The 22,165-nt window shown below is 46.1% G+C and overlaps 1 protein-coding gene across 5 annotated transcripts in view; it reads right to left on the minus strand.

Moving 5' to 3' along the window:
* Nucleotides 1-22,165, minus strand: part of FLI1 (Fli-1 proto-oncogene, ETS transcription factor) — a 112,661-nt gene that overhangs the window by 41,306 nt on the left and 49,190 nt on the right. For all 5 annotated transcript variants that reach the window (XM_039872727.1, XM_039872723.1, XM_039872724.1 and 2 more), the window contains exons 2-3: nucleotides 9,961-10,169; nucleotides 762-916 (exon numbers count right to left, since the gene is read on the minus strand). In XM_039872727.1, the coding sequence (XP_039728661.1) occupies nucleotides 762-916; nucleotides 9,961-10,091 (286 nt within the window). In that variant the 5' untranslated portion in view covers nucleotides 10,092-10,169. The remainder of the gene's footprint in view (nucleotides 1-761; nucleotides 917-9,960; nucleotides 10,170-22,165) is intronic.

Genomic DNA, 22,165 nt, shown 5'->3' on the forward strand with positions numbered 1-22,165 from the left:
TTTGGTAAGATGAGTTTTAATCTCTGTCCTATAATTCACTTTACTTAAGATTTGGATGTTCTAGCTCCTTCTACCTGGCACCAACTCTACACCTTGCAGTTTTCAAACTCTCTTTTGGACCAAGCAGCTGAACTTGCTGGTCTAGCCGAGGCAGAGTGTCCAGCTAATGTACTGAAGCCTTGAACGATGATTTTATTTTCTGTAACCAACAGCACCAATACCTAGGAAAAATAGGCTATTTTTACATAATGACATAACTTGCTCCACACATGTTAAGGCGCTCCATTTGTTAAATATAGTTATTTCTATTTTGAAACTGAAAGAGCTGGCTATAATTTTGGAAAGGTGGAACCCTGAAGATGCCAGGAAGCACATGCCTGATGGGCATGACGGACCTCTGTAGCCATGCTTCTCCTTAAATGCCGGGGTGGGCACGTCTGGGGGTCCCTGGGACTCCTGTTGGGTTCAGACGGCCTTGCAGGCCTCATCTTATGGGACCAGGCACTGACATAGAGTCTGTGATGTGATCTGTTTGAGAGTGGGCCTTCTGGAATCTGCACTTTAGGGTTCTGGTGACATTCGAGATACTGTCTTGGAGGGCAGTTGAGGGGGAAGGCAAGCGCAGCTTTGCCAAATTAGCATTTCTACAGAGAACAGGGTACCAGGTAAAAGGTTTAGATGCCACCGAGACAGGCCCGCCTTCAACAACAGCCCAGAAGAGAGAGTGTGGATGCCAGCCAGCAGCCCGCTTCCCAAAGTACCTGCGGGGACGATGACCCTCCTCTCGTTGGTGGTCATGTTGGGAGGAGGGGGGCCATTCTTTTCGTCTATGTAGCTGTTGTAGTTCATGGCGTTGGACTCGCCTCCACCAACCAGCTTGCTGCATTTGCTAACACTGCAGTCCACCGGAGACTCCCTAGAGCAAGAAGAGACAAAGCCCAGGGGAAGTCATCACTGCCGCCACCATCTGCACAGCATGGGGGCTCACCCCGGCCTACTGCTCAGACAACTGGGGGGTCATGTCCCAGCCCCACCTGATGTAACGACGATGACAAGGATGCTGCTGATGCAGCCTTATTTCTATCCTCCATGCTGCCACCAGAATTTTCTTCAAATCCCAGCCCGATCCTATAATTATGGTACTTAAAAACTATTGGCTGCTCCTACTGCCCTCAGACTAGAGTCTGGACCTCTCAGTAAAAGATGGCAGCTCCCACCTGCCTGCAGCTGACACTTTTTGCCTTGCTGCCAGCCAGCCTACACTCCGGCAGCCTTTGCATCAGTCCTTGCTCCCCATAGTGTTTTTGCCTTGGTTCTAGAACTGTCACTCTGTGTGACTCTTAGCTTAGCAGGTGCCCCATCCCCTTGCTGGAAGGAGATTTCCTGAGATGTCACATGTAGAGCCTTATATAGGAGGTAAGCGATAGATGTTTCCTGAGCAAATTATTTCTATTGCATGTATATGATTTCAATGCATTTCTCATACACTGTTTTATTTGATCATTCCAACGACCTTCCAAGATAGGCATGGTAAGGTTAATAGCTTCTTTTTCGGTTAAAAGAATTGAGAGTGGAGGTGACTAGCCCAGGATCACGCAGCTAATAAAGGGGGAAACACGAATCAGGTCTTCAGTGTCAAAACACATGCAGGAGAGCTCCTCACTGCATGAAGGAGGAATGGAATACAAAAACTTCAACCTGATGGAGAGGATGTGGCCCTTGTGGCATTTTACGGCCCTGGCCACCAAGCTCACAGGGGAATCATACGGAAGTGCACGAGGGACAGAGCAAATCACCCAACATTTTTTCAAAGTACATAGCCCAATTAGCACCTGGGATTTTGCATCCTGGGTGCACAGAGGCTGCTCACTGGCTTCAGCTCAGCAAAGAGCAGCCATCAGGAGATCTGAGCTGACAACCAACTTGTGGTTACCTGGTGCCCAGAGCAGGCTGGCAGGACATTCCACATACCCCCATCCAGCATCATGGACCCTCTCTGTGTGCCCAGGACGAGTGCCATCCTGCCCTGTCCTAGCTTCCACAAAGCCACTTGGCCGCAGCAGGACCAAAGGAGACAACTGGAAGACCAAGGAGAGGCTGCAGCCATGGTTCTATGGAGCAGGAAGCTTCAGTTCCGGCCACCTGAGAGACAGCCAGTTCTCTCAAGAGCTCCAAACCTGGCCTTCAGATCAAGAAGTTCAGATAAGGTTCAGATTACAGCCGTCCAACTCTGGGCCACAGAACCTCTCCAGGCTTTCCAAAGCCCTAGCCATTGCTTTCCCTCACTCTGCTACAGGCAGAGTTGGACCATCATGAGGCCTTAAGGAGTAAGGTCGTGCCAGATTGGGTCCTGCCCATCCTGCAACGTGGTGGCAGCAGCTCCATGCAGAGAAAACAGCTACTTACAGAGAAGAAGGGAGTAACAGCCCTGGAGGGTGGGGAATCTGCAGGGCGGGGGAGGCCTGAGCACATTCAATACAGAAAATTAAATGAATTTGTTTCTTAATCTGGAAGGAAAAAAATATTGAAGATCACTTATCATAGCTGGGAGATAAATGCTCCACTGAGATATTAGAAGGCAGACGGTAATTTTTTCCTGATGTCTTACAGAAGGGAACATGGGCTGAAAATGAAAATAAGATGTATAACTTACACATGTTAGAATTTAAGGTTTTACTATTCGCCTACTGTTTTTCCAGGCAGAGAACCAAGAACCAGCCGTCAGAGCCCCAGATTGTTGAAGGTTTAATGTCCCCATGGCAGTGTGAGGGAGGCAGTAGCTCATCAGGGCTTTTCACCAGGGTTTGGCCTTTGGCTTCTGCTGTTGAAGGACTTGGCCTGAGATGAAGCCGTCCCTGAAAGACCCTGGTCCTGGGTCTGAGCTGGGCTTTAGTCGAGCTCACTGGGTGCCCCCCTCCTGGTGGCCAACCGCAAGCGGATATATGTGCACACACACATGCATGCACGCATGCACACACGCACACACATACACACCCAATACACATGCATGCCTGCACACACATGCACACACGTACCTGCGCTGCCACCCCAACACACACGTTATACACACACATGCATACCCCAACATGCACCCATGCACATGTGCATGCACACACACGCACGTGCACACACATGCATACCCCAACATGCACCCATGCACATGTGCATACACACACACGCACGTGCATACATACACACATGCATGCACACACGTACACACGCAGAGCCACCATGGTCCGGCAGACTTTCTCAGCATACTTGTCAGTTGTGAAACAACCCAAGTGCAGCAAAAGTTTGGAGGATTAAGTTGGCCTCCAACCAAGAGAGCAACATTTTCATTGGCTGGGAACTCCGTGGCAGAGGGTGGGGCTGCAGAGCACACAGTCCCCTGGAGGAAGCCAGAGTGCAAGGGCCTTGGGCAGGAGGAGAGCACTTCCAGCCAGGAGAGCACTATCTGTCCAGGGGCGGCATGACAGACAAGCAGCTGCTCTTCCCCAGGCTGCACTCCCCTTTGGAAACATCAGGGAGATGAGTTGCGACAAATTCTTTTCTACACCAGCCAGGCCTCTGGGGATTTCCGAGCCCAAAACTGACTTCTTGTCATGCAGAGGTGAGAAGTGAGAATCTCAGAAATCACTGAAAAGAAGTGACTTTTTAGGCAAGGCCAGTCCCTTGTTCGAGGAGTAGAGAAATATAAATTTTTAAAAAGGAAACATTTAGAAAAGTCCGCCTGGCATGTCACCAGGTAAGAAGAGAAACCGTGAGCACTGCGGTGAGATAGGTACATGCTGGGCAGGTGGGCACTGAGGAGGCAGGAGTGCCAGCTCCCAGAGGAGCACGTCAGAACCACAGTCAAGGCCAGAGTTCTTTTGCTGGAGTGACCTCTAGAAGCCATGCAGTGATTGGAACCTCATTTCCTATCCCACAGAAGCTCTAATATTTGTTTCCTCCTCTCCTCTTTCCTCTAGCCCCTGTGTATGCACCAGCTCCCCGGCTGGACAAGGCGATCTGTTCGGGAGCTTATTCTCTGAAATAAGGCCCTGTCCTCAGTCCCAGCCCCCTCAGCTGGGATCTGCAAAGTGGCGCCCTTTGAGAGAAGCCTGGCCCTCACCCTGGACTGCCACACCTGCCAGGCCAGCTCTGCTCTGATGGCTCAGAGAGAGAAGGAAGGGAAGCCATACCTTTACCGCTGGCCTGCCACACTCCCCTCCATTCCCAAGCTCTCGACCACTCTGCCTCCTCCAGACAGCACCCGCCTGGTGTGCGGCCATTGGGCTCAACAGCTACTGCTAAGGGGGGTCCAGGTGAAGCACGGCATAAAGGCTGCTCTTTAATGAGGCAGCTGGCGCCTGTGAAGAGGCCAGATAAAAACAAGAGGGAAGGGAGGGGGAGCACAGATGGAGGGGAAGAGGTTTGGCCATTCAGCTTGTCTACACTGCTGCTAATTTGTATTGAGACCTGCACTTACTGCTAGCATGGGGTTGGGGCCCAGAGGCAGCTGATAGCACTGGGACAGGTGACAAGAGGGCCTGGGGCTGCCACAATAGAGCAGGGAGGAGGTAGTGGCTTCAAGAGGGTAACTCAGAGCATCTTCTAGGCTCAGAAAGCCATGGCAGGAGAGGCCACAGCAAAAGTGACATGAATGCTGTGACCTGGTCCTTTATTTTCACTACTGGACAGATGCTTTCTACTACTCTGGTTCTATTTTTGTGCGTTCAGTGAACATTGCTTTACAAAGATTGCTACTGATTTCCAAAAGTGCCTTGCAAACTGTTAAGCAATTTAAAACAAGGTGAGAAATCTTGCATATTTGCATAAAAGGAGATTTCAAAGAGTCCTCCCAAGGAGCACCCCCTTAGACTATGCAAATTCCTTCTCTACCTTCCCATTCAACTCACGGGATGTCACCTGGAACCACAAGGCTGCAGCCTAGCTCACCATCAATGGATGTCCAGAATTCACATAGCTCATGTGAGGTCTCAAGGATACCCAAGCCATAGAGTTGCATTAGGACTCATCATATGTGTCTCCCACATGATGCAAACACTGTACAAAAATTAAGCAAATCTGTGTTTTTCTTAGGATTTCCTTAGGATCCATACATAGATGTGTGCATATGATTTTTTGTTTTTGAAAAGGAAATACAATAAGTTAAAAGTGAATTTTAAGAAAAGAAGAGAAATCGCCCATAATAAGGCCATCCATCACCTTGGCCCCGTAGCTATTTACATCTCCATACATAGTGGATACTCATAGTTTCTTCAGAACACTGCATATAGCTTCCCACCCAGGTTATGTGGGGCATACTCCACACTGCAAGGTTCAGAACCTTACGAAGCCCCATAGGAAGATGCTTTATAGTCAGAGAGACAGGAGTACAGGGTGTGTAAGGCTGATCTTCCTGTAACGGGAATGCGAAGTCCCTAGGCACCCAGACCCAGCTTGGCCAGACTAGGGAGTATTGGAGCAGACTAACACTGAACTCAGGTCCTGCACCCCAGAACCACAAAGCAAGCGTGTCCTTGCATTTCCCCTCCATAAACTGATGTTCTTTCTCTCACGGATGTTTTCTCCAACCCCCTGGCTGAGACAGGATGCAGCTGAGTTATTTACAGACCACAGCTTGGATCAAGTTGCTGAAGTATACATCCAACACAGAACCCATGCGCCATGCTGTTTCAAGAACAACTCACCCTAACAGACTCAACCACAACAGGAGGAGACGGAGAAAGAGAGCAAACCTCTCACAGCGTGGGCAAGCTAGAATTTCTCTGAGCTCCTCAGACCTCAACTTAGTCTCTCCACCAGACCCTGTGCCTCTGGTCCAAATGACTTGCTTCTGGGTTAAAAAGCAAGAAGGGCATTATAGCTTTAGGTCCACAGAATATCTCCTCCAGAGACAGAACTATCTGTGGGGGCTCCAGGAAGCCTGAAGAAGTAAGTCAGAAATGGACATTATCAATGAGTGTGGAGAGAATTCACTCTGAATCATAAGATGGTCCAAAATACTCTAGCCTAGCGCTGTCCAAAGTAGACTGTGAACCACATATATAGTTTTAGATTTTCTAGTAGCCACATGTTTAAAATTTAAAAAAAAGTGAACCAAATTTTAATAATATATTGGAATATATTAACTCAATACAGTCAAAAGATTATTTCAACATAATCAAGAAAAAATCATTAATGAGCTATTTTACATTTTTCCATACTAAGCCTTCAAAATCTAGTGTCTGTTTTACATGTAGAGCACATGTCAATTTTAAATTAGCCACATTTCAAGTTCTCAAAAGCAACACATGGCTTGTGGCTGCTTCATCTCTAGTCCATGAGCCAAGCGATCCCAAATTGTATCCTCTGCTTTGGTTTTCTCATCTGAAGTGAGGAATGATCTTTTGCATTAAAAGTGCCATTATCAATAATATTCAAAGAACAGGAGAAGCACAATATTGAGGATGAGAGAACTCAATAGACCAGCATCTATTTAATCATATTATTTCTTTTTGCATGATCAAATAATAGGATCCGACATGGTTCCATCCAAAACAAGGACATTTTTTCTGAAAATCTTTGCTTCCCCCTGCCCACCAATTTATCTTACATGTGAGCACTTAAAATATTTATGAGGTGCTGGCGATGGTGGTGCCTAACCTGCTTGGCTCCGAGAGTCCACTGTATCTCCTTTGTTTCTCAGGGGGCGAGGGTGAGAATACATCAGTCTTTCTGAGCCTACTTTGTCACCTGCTGATGGTCTGAGTCAAGACAGGCAGATCAAAAGCAGGGGCTGCTTTGTGCAACCAGAGCCAGGTGTCTGCTCTCTGCGGTGTTCACATAGCTCTCCTCCAGCTGGCTTCTGGCGTGACCAGAGCCAGGGTTGAGCTGACAAGTGGGTTCTGAAAATTGATTTCCTTGGGAGACGCTCTTTGCCCAGGACTAGTATTTTGTAGTCCTTAAGGCTTGCTTGAACAGTCAGGTCACAAATACAACCTGGTTGAGCACAGACACAGGCTTTGCCTGAGGTGCTGTCAGCAGACCTTAGTATCTGTTCTGTCAGATTGTAACTAATGCCCTACATGATTTTGAATGAACATCTTCACCTTTAAGTCTGGTTAACCATACACTACGTTCACCTATTCATTTAACAACTATTTATTGAGTACCTACCATGTGCCAGGCACTGTGGAGAAAAAAAATGAAGACCTGCCTACATTTAGTGAGGGATATGATAAGAGCCAGGAAGAGCTAAGAAGAAGAATCAAGGCAGAGTAGAGTGACAGGTGCTATTTTATATTAAGTGGTCAGGGAAGGCCTCTGAGAAAGTGACATTCAGGCAGAGACCTAAAACAAGTGAAAGAGTCATCTGACTAGATCAAGTAGGAATGTTCCAGAAAGGAATGCAAAGGAAGAGACTCTGAGGCCGGAGTGGGCTTGGGTTTCAGGAGCAACTAGGAGCAACTAGAATCTTGTATGGCTGGTGTGGAGGGAAGGAGTGAGATGGGGAGGGGGATTGAAAGAGGGTTCAGAGGAATGGTGGGGCTATGTGAAGGACTTTGGATTTTGTTATAAGCCAGTAAAGAGTTTTGAGCAAGAGGGTTGGATACCCTGAAAAGATGACTCTAGCCACTGTCTAAAGAACAGACTTCAGGAAGGCAAGAGGAAGTGGGGAGAACAGGATGCTACTGGGGTGGCCTAGAAGGAGAGGTGCTACTGGCTCTGAGTAGGGTGGGGCGGTAGAGGTGAGCAGTGATTGGATTCAGGCTACAACAGACCAAAGACTCTCCAAGGGTGGAATCTGAATTTTCAACAAGCATCGGATGCTGCCGTGGTCAGGCTGGTTAGGGAGGCGTTGTTGAATAGCTCCCCTGCTGCCAGGCTAGGTGTTGGCAGAAATGAGAAGATGAATGCAAACGCACAACACACAGGCAGAGAGGGAGGGGCCGGGGAGGTGGCCCACAGGCCAGGAGTCAGGAAGAATTGGCTCTGGTGCCAGCTTTGCCTCCTGTAAATCCTAAGACAAGTTTACCTCCTCAAAGCCCAATTTACCTTTATACGTCAAAATATAATTACAATATCTACCTCAGAAGATAGTGGTGAGGAGTAAATGATAAGATAATATGGAAGAAACCTTTGACAAACTATACCCTACCCACGTTATGAGGAACTCATTATCCTTATTATCTATGTGGAATGACACTCATTTGTGGGGCTCCGGTCTCAGAATCTCTAAGCCTTCCTGAAATCCTAGACTCTGAGAAGGTGGCTGAGATCCCAGTGACTGGCTTTGGTTAATGGGATTGAAATGTGGTATGGCCGGGTGTTCCCACGGCAGGTCTGAGACCAGGAGCTGTCTCAGCCGCACACATGTACCCACCCTTCTTTCTTCTCTCTCTAGACTTGTTTCCTCAGTGATTTCATCTACTTCACAGTTAAAGCACTTTAGAGATGATGCCCAAACCTAAATTCCAGTCTCAAATTACTATCTGAGCTTAGGTTTCCAAAGCCCAGTAGATATGTTTGTCTGGCTGTTCTACAGATTGCTCACAAGGAATCTCACAGGAAGCACTGACATCTCCCCTCAGAGCACTTCCTCTCCCATCTCCTCTGGCTCTGAGGGCACCATCCTTCATGGAGACGGCTAAGCTTCAGACATCTTTGATTCTTTCCTCTCACATACCCACGCCCGCCATGCTTCAATATTTGTTGGCCTATGCGCTGTTAATTATCCCTTTGATATGCCCTTCATGTTTCTAACCCTTTTTATTCCCATAATCATTATCATTATCCTCCTTTAGAACTTCATAATTTGTTTTCCAGGATCTTTCACTAACTTATCTTTCTGAGTCTCCTCTTCCTATACTCTGCATACAATGATTGTCAGCTCACTAGTCTGAAATCACAGCTCTGATGATGGTAAATGTCTTATCTATGCTTAACATCAGTCTTTGAAAATAGAATAAATTCCATAATTTCTTAGTCTGCCACTCAAGGCCCACTCCTATTCTCATGTTTATCTCTCTGTGCTATATATGTCCATTGGATTACCTGATATTACATGAATGAGACCAATGTATTCTCTCTTTCAAATCTTTGCTCATGATGATCGCTACCACCATCGAGCATTTCGAGTCCTCGGCACCTTCCTGGGCCCTTCCTCTACGGCACAAGCCCTTGGAACAAGCCTGTGAAGAAGTACCTCCACCAGCGCTATTTTAAGTAGGAAGAAGTGGATGCTCAGAGATGTAGACAGCTTGCCCAAGGGCAGGGCCAGGACTGGAACCTGGGCTACCTGTCCACCAGGAGTACTTCCTTGCCCCTGTGATTCTTCTCTCCTCGGATTCTTCCTCTACTTCTACAAGCACAGCATTACCTGCCCCGGACCACCAACTCTGAACACACTTTCTAAGTGTGGTGTGTCCTCCCTCACACAGTGTCATCGGTTCTGAACTTTTACTATAAGAATGGTTTGGTCATCTTTGTTCTGGTGAGACCCACCCAGAGAGGTCATGTATCTTCAATAGGACAGGGAAGAATATCTTATCACTAAGTTATCCCAAGAGGGGCTATAGCTGGGCCTGACACAAAATAGATGTTCTATACATAACCATCTGCAGAGGAGGTCATGGACCTGACCCAGAATGCCAAGTGGGCTTCATGGGCCTGCTCTGTGCCCAGTCCTCACTTTTGTATCTCTTTCTCTCTCTCTCCCGCTCTCTCTCTCTCTCTCTCTCTCTCTCTCTCTCTCTCTCTCTCTCTCTCTCTCAAACTCAGATCTCTAGGGACCAACTCAGGCTCCTTGCCCCAGCACCAGAGCCCTGTCTACTGCAGATGCCCTAAGTGTCAGAAGCCACTTAGGTCAGACCTGCCTGGCTCAGACACCTGGGAGCAAGCATGCCTTGAGCCTCCCCAGCCTCACTCCTGGCAGCTGTGCCCAGCCTTGGACCCGCGCAGGCCTGGTGTGCTTACCTGGATCCATTCATGTGGTCATACTCCCGCTTGACATTGACCCTCACCGGCTGATTAATCCACTCCTGCTGTGGTGGGAGGGGGTTGATTTTGTGGGGCTGGCCATAGTCAGGACTCCCTGAGGCGGTCATGTCGGCCTTGGGGAGATGGGCCGATCCGTACGCGGAGTCAAAGAGGGACTGGTCGTCACTCACCACCGAGAGAGCCTCCTAGAGGGCCAGAGAAGGAGAGAGAAAGCCCAGTGTCACTCTTTGCCTGGTGTCACTCTTCACCTATTCTCCCTTTGAGCTGGCAGAGTGGCCCAGGGCTGCCTAAGACTGCTGCTCTGGATGCTGATTGACTCACACTTGGGGCAAGTTTACCCTTATGCAAAAGTGATGGCTTCTTTGCAGGTTACCCTGGGTGAGGAGGGAGTTTGGGCATTAAAATGAGGATGGGGACCCATAGGAGTGTTCTCAGTGGGATCCTCAGAAAAAGGGTGAGGAGTAGGAGGCCAAGAAGCGTGGTCACACAGCATGTGCATGGAGTATTGTGGTGATGCTGAAATGCGGGGCTTTTCCAGGCAGAAGCAGAAATGCCTCTGCCTAGCTTTGCGAAGAAGCCAAGCTAGTGGGAATATGAGAGGAAGTATTTGTTTTAAAGGTGAGGTCAGTGAGACCCACCCAGAGAGGTTAAGTATTTAGCTCAAGGTCACGCAGGGGAAGGGTGGGGCCCAGGGTTGTGGCCCCATCTAATTTCAGTTTCCTAATCTGTAAACAGGAATAAAAATAGCTTTTTCAGAGTTGATAGGTGGATTGAATGCAAAGATCTAGGTACAGATGCCTAGCTTGTAAGAACCACTCAGCAATTCGATTAGGGGCTGTGCAGGGTGTGTGAGTGCATCTTACACATCCACAACTTGAATGGGAAGCTGTCTGCCTCCCTGGGACAGAGCGCTCCATCAGGCTATCTTGCCTGACTCTTTGAAGTGATAGTTTCCTGTCTGAATTCTGAGGATTCAACCTGCCCCAAAATGAGGGTGGAGTCTCAGCTACGTGGATAGGGGAGTCAGGGGAAGAGCTTCTGCAAGAAGTTGCACTGTTTTTTCCATTCAGACTGTCCCGTCATCTGACACAGGTTTGGCTTGTGGGTATCATGGACTGAGAAAGAAAGCCTTGAAGAGATCTACCAACCAAAGCATGATAATGAAATTCTTCTGTTATTCCAAGTCACATCAAATCACAGGCACCCCAGGTCACGGACTGGGGTGTGATACCCGCTATATCACATAATTACACCAAGCTAAGCTGACCGCTTTTCAGGAAAAAAAAGTAGTAATCTATAATTAATTAAATCTATAATTATATAATCTACAGTTATGAAGATGAGATGGAATAATACATGAAAATTGCTTAGAACAGTCTCTGGCACATAGTGACAACCTATAAGTGTTAGTTATGAGGGTTATTAGTGTTCAAGTAAAGACTCTCTTAGGCTACCTGTTATGGGCTGAACTGTTCCCTTAAAATTCAAATGTTGAAGCCCTAACAGCCATGCCTCAGAATGTGACCATATTTGGAAGTAGGTTCTTTAAAGAGAAGATTAATTTAAAATGAGGCTGTTAGGTGGGTCCTAATCCAATCTGACTGGTATCCTTATAACAAGAAGATATTTGGACACACAGAGAGACACCAGGGATGTGCATGCATAGAGGGATGACAACGTGAAAAAGGCAGCATGAGGGTGGCCATCTGTAAGCCTAGGAGAAAGGCCTCTGAACCCTGCTGGCGCCCTGATCTTAAACTTCCAGCCTCCAGAACTGTGAGAAAATAAATTTCATTGATTAAGCCACCAAGTCTGTGGTATTTGTTATGGTGGCCCTAATACACCACTTTTACTTAAGCCCTCCCTGTACCTGTACAATTACAATCTGTTCCGCCAGCTAACTGTTGCCCTTTCTCCCAGTGTCATTCTCAACCCCAGCAGGAGGACAGCCACCCTTCAAAGAAAAAGGCTCTCCTGTGGCTGTTTCTGGCTGGGGTCAGGGAGGAATCACTGCAACATGCTCCAGGAAGTCTCCTCCTGTGCCCCAAAGCTTTAGATAGCATAGATATGGCCAGAGATGGCAGTTTCAAAGCTGAGCTGCCTGTACAATAGTCAAAGGCTCACACCCTCCCCAAGTGGATATCCCTTGATTCAGACCTGAAGTCCGTGAGGACCCTTCTTTATTTCCACCTGATGCCCTTGTGTCATGCTTAGAGAAAAGCTGTGCTTCTTGGGGCCATTTGTCTTTTGGTTATTGCATCTATTATCCATACATTATCTCCATATAATGACCACTCTTGGTTATTAAATCCAATCTCCATTTCAGTTAAGAGTCAACCCTGTCTCTATACCTCAGACCAGTTTTGAACTATCACTCAGGCACAGTGTTATGGTCCCACGTTGAAAAGTGTGACATTGTAACCTTCCAGAGGGCTAAAACTGAGTTCATGAAATTCTCAGGGTTTACACTAGGAGCAGGGCCACATTACTACGCAGATCCATTAATACCCTTTCAGTAATCAAGGCGAAGAACAGTCACCAGTTCTGCTACAAAGAAAAGATCAGCTTTAAGACCTGGGCATCATCTTCTATTGTGGGGAGGGGCTTTTATGTTTGTTTTATCGTGCACAAATCTTCACGTTTCCAATTAAAGAATTTCTTCCATCTCCCTTCCTCTAGGATAGGGGAGAAGAAGATGGAATAACTGACACAAGGAGGCCTGGGAGGCAGGATCGGGCATAGTGATGCTCTGGTGAGGGAGGTAAGGCCATCATTATTCTCACAGAGGGTAGGGCAGGAAGCAAGAGAAGGCAGGATGGTCAAGTCCAAAGGCAAAACCAAGGTTCATAGCAAGAGGCTGCAACAGAGAGCAGATAAGAAAGTTGGGGATTCTGGAGTCAGATCACAGAGAGACTTCTTAAGGAAATGAACGTTACACAGTGAGAAGATATAATTTGTGGGACAAAGTGCAGGTGAGGTAAAGGATACAAAACTGGTCTGAACTCATTTTGGAATAGATATTTCCTTTAAAATATAGTTCACAGTCAAAGGAAACTTCAGTCAAGCGGCAACATTACAGGAGGAAAGAACCCAGATTTGTTGCAGAAACCCTCATGCTTCTCCTGTCTGGCCACTCTGTGCAGGGGTCTAGCACGTACGCTCCCCTCTTCTGGACTCACTTCCACACTCTCCCTGTGCCAGTGCTTGCATCGTCCCTGGTCAAACAGAACTCTCTTGGATATTGTAAATACTCGTCATCCTGCTACAACCCTTGCTCAAATACGTCGGGGAGCTTTCTCATTATTGACCACAGCAAATCTATTTTCATCTGCTTGTTTTCGAGAACTCAGCTTTGCCCCAGCTGTCCACTCTCATATTGTTTGACTCCCCCACCGTAACTCCTGTCCAATGCTAACAATTCTCACCACCCCACCAAATAAGCCCCACTTACGTACACCTTTGTATCTAAGAGTTTTTTAGTCATTATGCTGGGAGCATTCTTTCACCTGGATACACAGCTAGTCCTTTCCATTTTGTGAGGTAAATGAGGTCTTCCTTACTCCACGAAACCTTCCCTGATAATGCCCCGTGGTTCATTTGAGCTTTTGAAAGCCTGGCAAGAATACCACTTGGGTACACACACATGCACACACACACTTTTCTGTTCACAATCATTGATAGACAAAAGGCTTTTTATTTTTTCTATTACAGTATGGAGAAAAGAATCGATGGTTGGGGGAGGCTGGGAAGAGGAGGAAGATGAAGAAAGGGTTTCTTGCTGGGCCTGTTGGACTGAATTAGAAAACCGAATATGGGCAGGGAGAGGGAGATGAAGGCCAGTGAGTAGGAATGACAGATTTGGATAGACAAAGCCCAAAACAAGTTGATTTGGGACTCTGGTTTAAAAAAAAAAAAAATTAGACCTGGGGAGAACATGCTCACTGCCTCTGAAAGGAAATAGCACCACTTTGGCCATTCAAAGCTGAGAGCTTCGGGAAATTTTCAAGACCTCATTATTATTGGAACCTCGTCAAGGACACTGCTGTCTTTATGATGGGCAGGGGCAGGGGGACCTTCTTCACACTTCTTTGGGGACAGCAGGCACAATGAGGGGAGACAGACATAGAAGAAGAAAAGGCAGACAAAATTTGGTGCTGGGTGACTGCAGCTGACAGACTTGTGTGAGCTCCTCGTGTCACTGCTGGGGACTCACTAAACTCACGGTGGAGGGGTAGCTTGGTGCGGGTGTGGGCATTAAGGTGCTGCTTTTATCAGGCGAGGAACCGCTGAGCTGGCAGACATTTCAGTTACATACTTACAGCTTATTACACATGTGCAGCTGTTGCTGTTCATGCATGTCTTATAAAGCTGTGTACTTTTACTTAAACTCTTAAAACTTTTAAAGTTTAAATGAAAACTCTTACATGAACTTAAAACTTTTTTTCTTTAACTTAAAACTCTTTACAGGAATGAATACATCATTGGTGTTCAAGAACTTTTCACTGATGAATTGTTAAGTGTTCAACTTTGGGATGATAGACTGAAATATAGAAAAACATCAGCATAAAAAAAATCACAAACTCTTCTCAGGATGACCTAAATTCTTTGGGTTTTTAATGACTTTACTTAATGATTGCCTTTGGATACTACATTCTTCCTTTCATTCACAGGAAGACAAGTTATCCTTTTAAAGACCCGTGGCGTCCAGGTTGCTTTAGAGTATATTACATAAAAACTGACTTCCAAGTAGGAAATAGAGGCGAGGGCTCCCTAAACCCATGTGGCATCCAACTCTGGGGTTGCTCTTTGCCCCAGTAGTTGTCACTGTGAAATGAAGCCTTCGCTGGCTTAGTTATTAGAGTCTGAGAAGCATTCTTCCTTTGCTCTGCTGAATGCTGGAAAGGCTAGGCTCAAAATTCAAGATGCTCTGGTCCCTCAGCCAATGAGCCTTAGATCCAGAGGGAGGCACTTGGTCCCTTAACTACAAGCACGGAAGTGTCCCAGCACACTTGGCGTCATTACCAGAGAGCTCAAGCAAGGACAACTACTTGGAGTGGCAGTTTGAGTCCTGAGCTAAGCCGATGGCCATATATGCCTGTAGAAATGCTGAACAAATTGTGTCAGGATACACGCACAGGGAATTTGTCTCGGTGTGAGACTCTCCTTCTTATCCAATTTGGGTAAGGTGCCTTTAGCACATCACTTATAATACATCTTGTATTCTCACTATAGAAAACAGATCAAAGCAGCAGACAATAATTACATCATTTATTAAATTCAAAACACTGTTTACTCCACATGAATAATCTAATTTAATCCTCTCAGCAGTTCTATGAAGGATATACTATTATCACCCCTGTTTTTTTCAGATAAAAAGATGGATATTCAGAGAAATGAAATAACTTGCTCAGGTCACACAGCAAATGAGTGTGATCTGGAATTAAAATCGGATACTTAGCTACTATCATTCACTTCCTAATTAGAATACACTCTTCGGGAGTAACTCCAGTGTTTATTGTAAACTAGAATACAATCTTTGGAGCCAAATAGATTCGCGTTCCCATCCAAGCTCATTCGTGCATCGCCTAGTGCAATTTATTTATACGTTATGAACTTCATTTCCTCATCTGTAGAATGGGGATAATAATAGTACCTAAACTGGTAGACTTTGCATGGTTAACCCTTGCCCCAACAGTTGTTTATATTCAGTCTATATCCCAAAGTTAAACGATGTCAAAAATAAACATAAAATGAGATAAGCGAAGTACTTGAATCAAGTACCTAAAGTTCTTAGAGCATAGTAAATACATTTGAATTTTTTTTTTTTTTTTTTTTTTAAGAAGCACAATGCTAAGAGATGGCATGGGAACCGTTGGGTTAGAGATAGGGGCAGAAAAGAGAAGATAAAGCCAGTGAGATACCCCCTTCTTAGCTGTGTTAGTTACTGAAAAGTACCCAAGGTTGCCTAAGGTTCAAAATTAACAGATAATAGATAGATTTTGAAAAGGGAATTCCATGGGCTTCCACAGTACAGAGCTTATTTCACTCGTGTGTTTCCACTTCTTTTTCAAACCATAGACATTGTTCCATTGCAGCCTCAGTCCTTTTTATCTTCCTAGCTTCTGATTTCAGGCCTCTAGGTGGCAAAGATAAGACTCTATTAAATGGCCATGCAAATGAGGGGAAGAGGCGTTTATGCCTAGATAATCGATATAAGTGACTAGCACCTACTCATATTGCTGTTCATACATCACGTAGGCAGTAATATCAGAGGAATGCTCTGTGAATGTCTGTGAATTCACTAATTTAAAAAAAAACTTTCCTTATTTTGGAATTTGTTATATGCATGCAATACATGTGTGAGTGTGTATGTGTACATATCTTTTTTTTTTCCTTTTTTATACTAACGGATGCATCTTCCAACATTTATTTTCCTTAGATTAAGTGAAAAATGATTTTCCATGTGCACATCAGTTGAATGATAGGGGAATATGGCCTGGACGTTGCCACATGATGGCCCCGCTGATCTTAATGATGAACAAACAGCTTAGCTGAAGCAGAGATGGAATCGCCTCCAGAGCAGCCAGAGAAAGCTTCAGAGGTGCGCTGAGGTTCTCACCATTCTATCCAGGAATACACGAAAGAAATTTCTACCAGTGTCCCACATGCAAGAAGGATACACACATGATCCACGGTTATGAGCCAAGTGGAGTTAAAGAAGGAAAAGTCCCAATTTTTTCCCAAACTTTTTTCTAATTTCTTACAAGTAGGCCGAGTTTTATTTCTAGCACGGGGACTGACCCAAGTCATGGCCCACACTATTTCCTTTCCTTACTTTCCCCTCCTGCTGGGAATCTTTAATGACAGTTTCAGTGACCGAGGAGCTCTGCTGGAGGCAAGTGAAAGGGATGTCAAAAGCACCCACACCAAGTCCTTAGCTGCTGCGCCCTGCCCCACTTGGTGGGTCCATCTGACTCCCAGACCAGGCCTCTGGAAAATTAACGTCTGGGACACTGCAAGCAGCAGGAGCTTTGGTCTTTTATTGTGTTCTTTGCATAATGATGTGAAGTCCCTTATCTTGCTAGCCTGAGAGCATACAAAATGCAGACAAGATTCTAGAGAGCAGTGTCCTCTGTATTCTCTGTTTGGGAACCAGCAGGCTCTGTAGCAGTGGGGCACGGGGAAGGTCTCACCACAGTCCATCCAAAGTATCAGGAGAGGGGGCTGCTGTGAGGTAGCTCAAGCCTTTTGCTTCTCCCTCTTTTCTAACTGCCAGCCTACTTCTTGCTCATTATTTCCATCCCACAGAGGGCAGGTGGAAAAAGGGAAGAAAAGGTAAAGTGTCTGAACATTGATAAGGAATGTCAATCAGTCAGTCAGTCACCAAATACGAACTGAAAGTACCTTTGCGCAGGGCCCAGTGCAGGGGCTGCCTGTTCTTCTGTCCGATAGATTGTCTTTGCCCCAAATGGCCAGAGCAATGTTTCAGATCTTTGCTACTCTCCGTCAGGAGGCAGGGTTGATTTATCTTCCCCTCGAACCCAGAAGGGACTCCATGACTGCCTCAACAAGTGGAAGGTGGCAGAATTGACCTTGCATGACTTCCGAGACAAAGTGATAAAAGGTGTTATGACTTCTGCCTGCTTCTTGTTCTCTTTTGGGCCCCTAGTACTTGGAAACTAGCCACCATTCCATGAGGAAGCTCAAAATAGCCCAAGCAGAGGAACTGCGTGGAGAGGCCCACACAGAGAAGACCCGAGGCCACCAGCCACCAGCCAGCATCAACCTCCAGACTTGGGAGTGACAAACCTTCAGATAAAAGTTGATGGAACTCAACTGTTTGGTGTCACTAGATTTTCAGGTCATTTCTTATTTAGCAATAGTGGAACACCTTATGTAGCCACTGGAACATCTGTTATCACTTTAATCAGCACCAGGAGAACCCATATTCAAAGGAAGCACAGGATGATCATTGAGTGTCCTTTTACTGTGGTTACTGGCACCAGATTGGAGGTACCAGCACCACGTTTGACAGGTGAGTAAACTGAGGTACAAATCATAGCTTCTCTAGGTTCTTACAGTGAGGGAGACTCAGTATCAGCATTAAGGCCTAAGTTCTCTGATAACTACATGGTGGAATTACCTCTAGACAAAACAACAATGAGAAAACAAATGAACAAAAAACAAACAAGGACCACTTTTTTAAATTAGAAAGAACAAACAGAACAAGGACTATTTGAAGGCATGAAATTTACAAGGAACTTTTGTATCTGTTACCTCATTCGGCATTTCTAAGGCTTCCTAAAGCCACATCACAAATGATGTTAGTTAGGATTCTAATATAATTGAAAAGGAAACTGAGGCTTAAAGAGTCTCAGTGCTTGCCTTAGGTCCTTCAACTAGTGACCCTCCGAGCTGGCAGCCTGACTGCAAAGCTTCTATTCTTCCCCCAAACTGTTTCTGGTTTGCTAACTCTAATCCTAGGCTGTGACACATAGCCAATCTGCTGTGGAAATTCAAAGTGCTTGGCTGATTTCTAAAGTATTTTATTAAAATTTGGTCCCCCCCACACCATTTCCCCCAGTCTCCTTTCCCCATCCCTGTCACCTAAATCTTCGCTTACTGGGGAGGGGGCTTCTGCCGTGGATGACCCAGAGAAAGGCAGCCAGCCAAATTCCCAGAAGATGGAATTGGAATCCCTTGCAGATGAAAGTACTTTATTTAATGGAGTTTAATAAATTAAGGGAATGAGCCTAAGTGAGTTCAGAGAAGAGGGTCTCGGTCTTATAAAGGCACACATGTAACAAAATCCAGAGCGTGGCCCTCTGTTAATCACTGTCTCCCATTAGATGCTTCTCCAGGTCTCCCGTGGGTATTTACCTTTGCTGGTTGACTTTGAGTTTTCACAGTCACTTTTTTGACCATAACCACATTTAAAGGGCATCTCTAAAGATCAAAGTTAAATCCTCCTCCCACAGAGAATGATTTTACTGCTGAAAAGAAAGAAGTGCTGAATATGGAAGGTAACCAGAAGGGGGACAGAGGTTAGTCTGAGCCCCAGGAAGAGAACATTTACAGTCTGCTTTCCTTTCTGTTTCTTTACAGTGGGTCTGACTGCTTCTTCAAGCGGCCTTTTTTCCCATGACAACGGAGACAGCAAAAGGGTCAACAATGATCAGGTGTATATAATTTGTCATGTTTGACAGTCCGGGGTCCAAGCTCCTCTCTGATAATAGCGGTTGACCTGACCACTAAGGTGGAGCCCAAGGGACAGGGCAGAATGAGGGTGGGACATTGAGGCTTACTATGGTTAGGAAGCTTAGGTGCTCTCTTCTGTGAAATTGAAATCGTATTCTCCTGCTGGTTCTGATGGGCTGCAAAGGTTAAATAAAGCCCTCGCTGGAGCAAATGGTGGTGATGAAAAGAGAACTGCCAGCCATCAAAACAAAACCCCAATACCATGGGAGAAGCTGGTAAGGGAGGCAGCCACAGAAACACCAGAAGAAGTTTTCTGTACATATACACTTCACTGCTCAGCTCAGCACTTGCATTGGGACTGCATTCTGCCTGGTCTCACAAAGCTGACTGTGCCAGTCACTAAAAAATACTGGAATACTTCTATACTGGTGGCTAAAGAGCTGCCGCTCTGAGGCTCCTCCTTTCCCGTCTCTGCCCTAGGGACAACTAAAGGGTCAAAGACTGGCACAGCGAATCCTCCGGGACTCTGCTCTGAGGCAAAGAGTTGATGCCCTGTTGCCCATGTCACATAAGTGATTACATATCTGAATGTTTTCCCTGAGCAGGACTGTGGTTTTTTGATGGCACAGGCAGTGGCACGTGAAGATGGTTAGAGATCTGGACTGGGCTAGGAGCAGTCTCCGTCCCCCAAAGGGGGTCCCTGAGCATGTTTGCTGCAAAAGGGGTCAAAAGGCGAAGGGCAAAGGAAGCAGACCACTTCATCACTCTCTTCACTCCATAGGGTGCTACTTTAAAACTCTGTTCTAATAAAAGGCACTGGCTACCAGCTGGGTCAATGGGGAGTTTTATTTGGCTGTGCGACCTAACATCTTGGTTCCTGGAAAATTTTAACTGTCTTCTACTAAACGTTTATGATGATAGATGGCCACACTGCCCTGATCACAGAGAGCTGAAAGCTTGGAAGAAGCATCAGCTATGAGGCTTGGCTGCAGTAGGCCATCAGAGTCTTTATGTCACCCACGGCATGGATAATAGAACAGCCTGGGAGCCAGGATAAAGTTCTTGAGCTTTCATATTGATTGAGAGTAGGAGCCTGAAGAATTTCCCATGGGGCCCGGGCTTTATGGATCTGGACTGGTAGCTTGACTAAAGGATCTCAATCTGGTTTGTGGTGACAAGGAAACAGGGGAAGTGACACAGTTCAGATCTGATGTGATGAGCTCCTTCAAGGGGTAAAAAGACACTAGTCTACCAGGGGTGAGGATGGCACTTTCTGCAATTTTCTGTAAGCATTAGGGAGAGGAGGAAATGTAGGTGGCATGTGCCCTTGGGTGTTTCTTTGACTTCTGGAGTCATGGGAACTTTCCCATTTTTTCCCTCAAAGACCAATTTTGCTGCTAGACACACCCTAGGGAGATGCACCATGTGATTCCTTTCGATGTTTTCATCCCAGTTGCTCTTATAGTTCCTGGCACCTAGTAGGTATGCAATACCTTTTATTAATGGATAAAAATCCCACAGCATGCTGGGAAATGCAGAAACCTTCCTTCCCCTGCCAGCATCTCTGCCGCTAGCCAGACTTCCCGTTTTATCTCTAGGCTATGAGTAGTTTTGATTAAGACTTACACCCCAGGCTTGTCCATTTTTTAAAACCAGCCGCACCCAGTGACCGTTACTTGTTCGAATTTAAACAAGAAGCCACTGACCACTCCCCCCAGCAACTTAAGGTTCTTTTCCTAGAAGCTATGATCTTATCTGACAATTTCCCCACGTGACAGTTTCCGTGGCAACCGGTGCCCTTACAATCACAGAACGCCCATGAGGAGACATGCATGCAGGGGACCCTTGGCTCCCCTTCTTCCAGCTAAATCTAAAGAGCACCCTGGCAAGAGGACAAAAGCAAACCGAGCCTAGAGAAGCAAGGTGTTCTGCTTCATGCCCTTCCACCCTGCTGGACAGAAAAGGCATAGCAGGAGAGACTCCATTTTATTTCATTTTCTCACAGGGAATTGGGAAAAGAGGAACCCCTAAATCCATTTCCCACTTCTTAATGGCCGTTTCCTTTCCATGATTCATGCCTGAGGAGCTGCACGTGGTGACCTCATGCCCATCTAGTCCTGAGTGTGCAGCATTTCCAACTTTCACATCTGGATGAACCATTCTATCCAAGGTGTTTAGTTCTTTTGTAGCCCAGGGCATATGGTTACCACATTGTTGCAGTGACACGTGGCAAAAGCTTTGAGGATGGGAGTAATGGAAAAAGGTGGTGCCTAAGGAGGTCCGTTTTGGGGGCTGGCTCAGTAGCCCTGGCCTCGTCTCTGCCTATTTCGTTCTGCTCCTCTGTTCCTTTTACATCCTCTGTTAATTTTTCCCTTCTGTCTTCTTCACTTATTCCTGCATCCTGCTCCCATTCCTTCTCTGTCTCTTGCTCCTTCTCTTGCATTTTAACGTTCTATTTTCAATAATTTCTCTTTTTGTTATATAAGACCTCCCTCCCCTTTCTCACCTTTAGACACCTGTTTAATATACATTTCTGGATTGTTCTTTGGGTGCCTGCAAACACCTCAGTGAAAATCAGCAGTCCTTTTGCTCAGTCCCTTTGCTCAGTCCAGCTTTCCTGCTTAGAATCGCTTTCCTCATCCCATCAGCCTCATCAAATCTCATTTATTCACCAAACTTTTATGGAGGACCTACTAGTGTCAGGTATTTGGCGAGGCACAGGAGATACAAAGATAAATGAGACTTAAAAAAATCACATTCTTGCCCTCAAGGATCTCAGGTCTGGGGAGATGACTGACATCAGAACAGATACTCATATTGGGGTGGGCTGAGATGACAGTGAGTGAGGCACTTAGGGAAGGCTTCCTAGAAGTGGTAGAGCCTCAGAGAGGTGGAAAGGGACCTTCCAGAACTCCGTGAGTCCCACCACCTGCTCCAGGACATTTTCCTGCCCTCTGCAGTCCTCCACAGTAACCTATCACGG

Source organism: Pteropus medius, unplaced genomic scaffold (assembly GCF_902729225.1).
Source record: "Pteropus medius unplaced genomic scaffold, Ma_sr-lr_union100, whole genome shotgun sequence".
Classification (NCBI taxonomy): Eukaryota; Metazoa; Chordata; class Mammalia; order Chiroptera; family Pteropodidae; genus Pteropus; species Pteropus medius.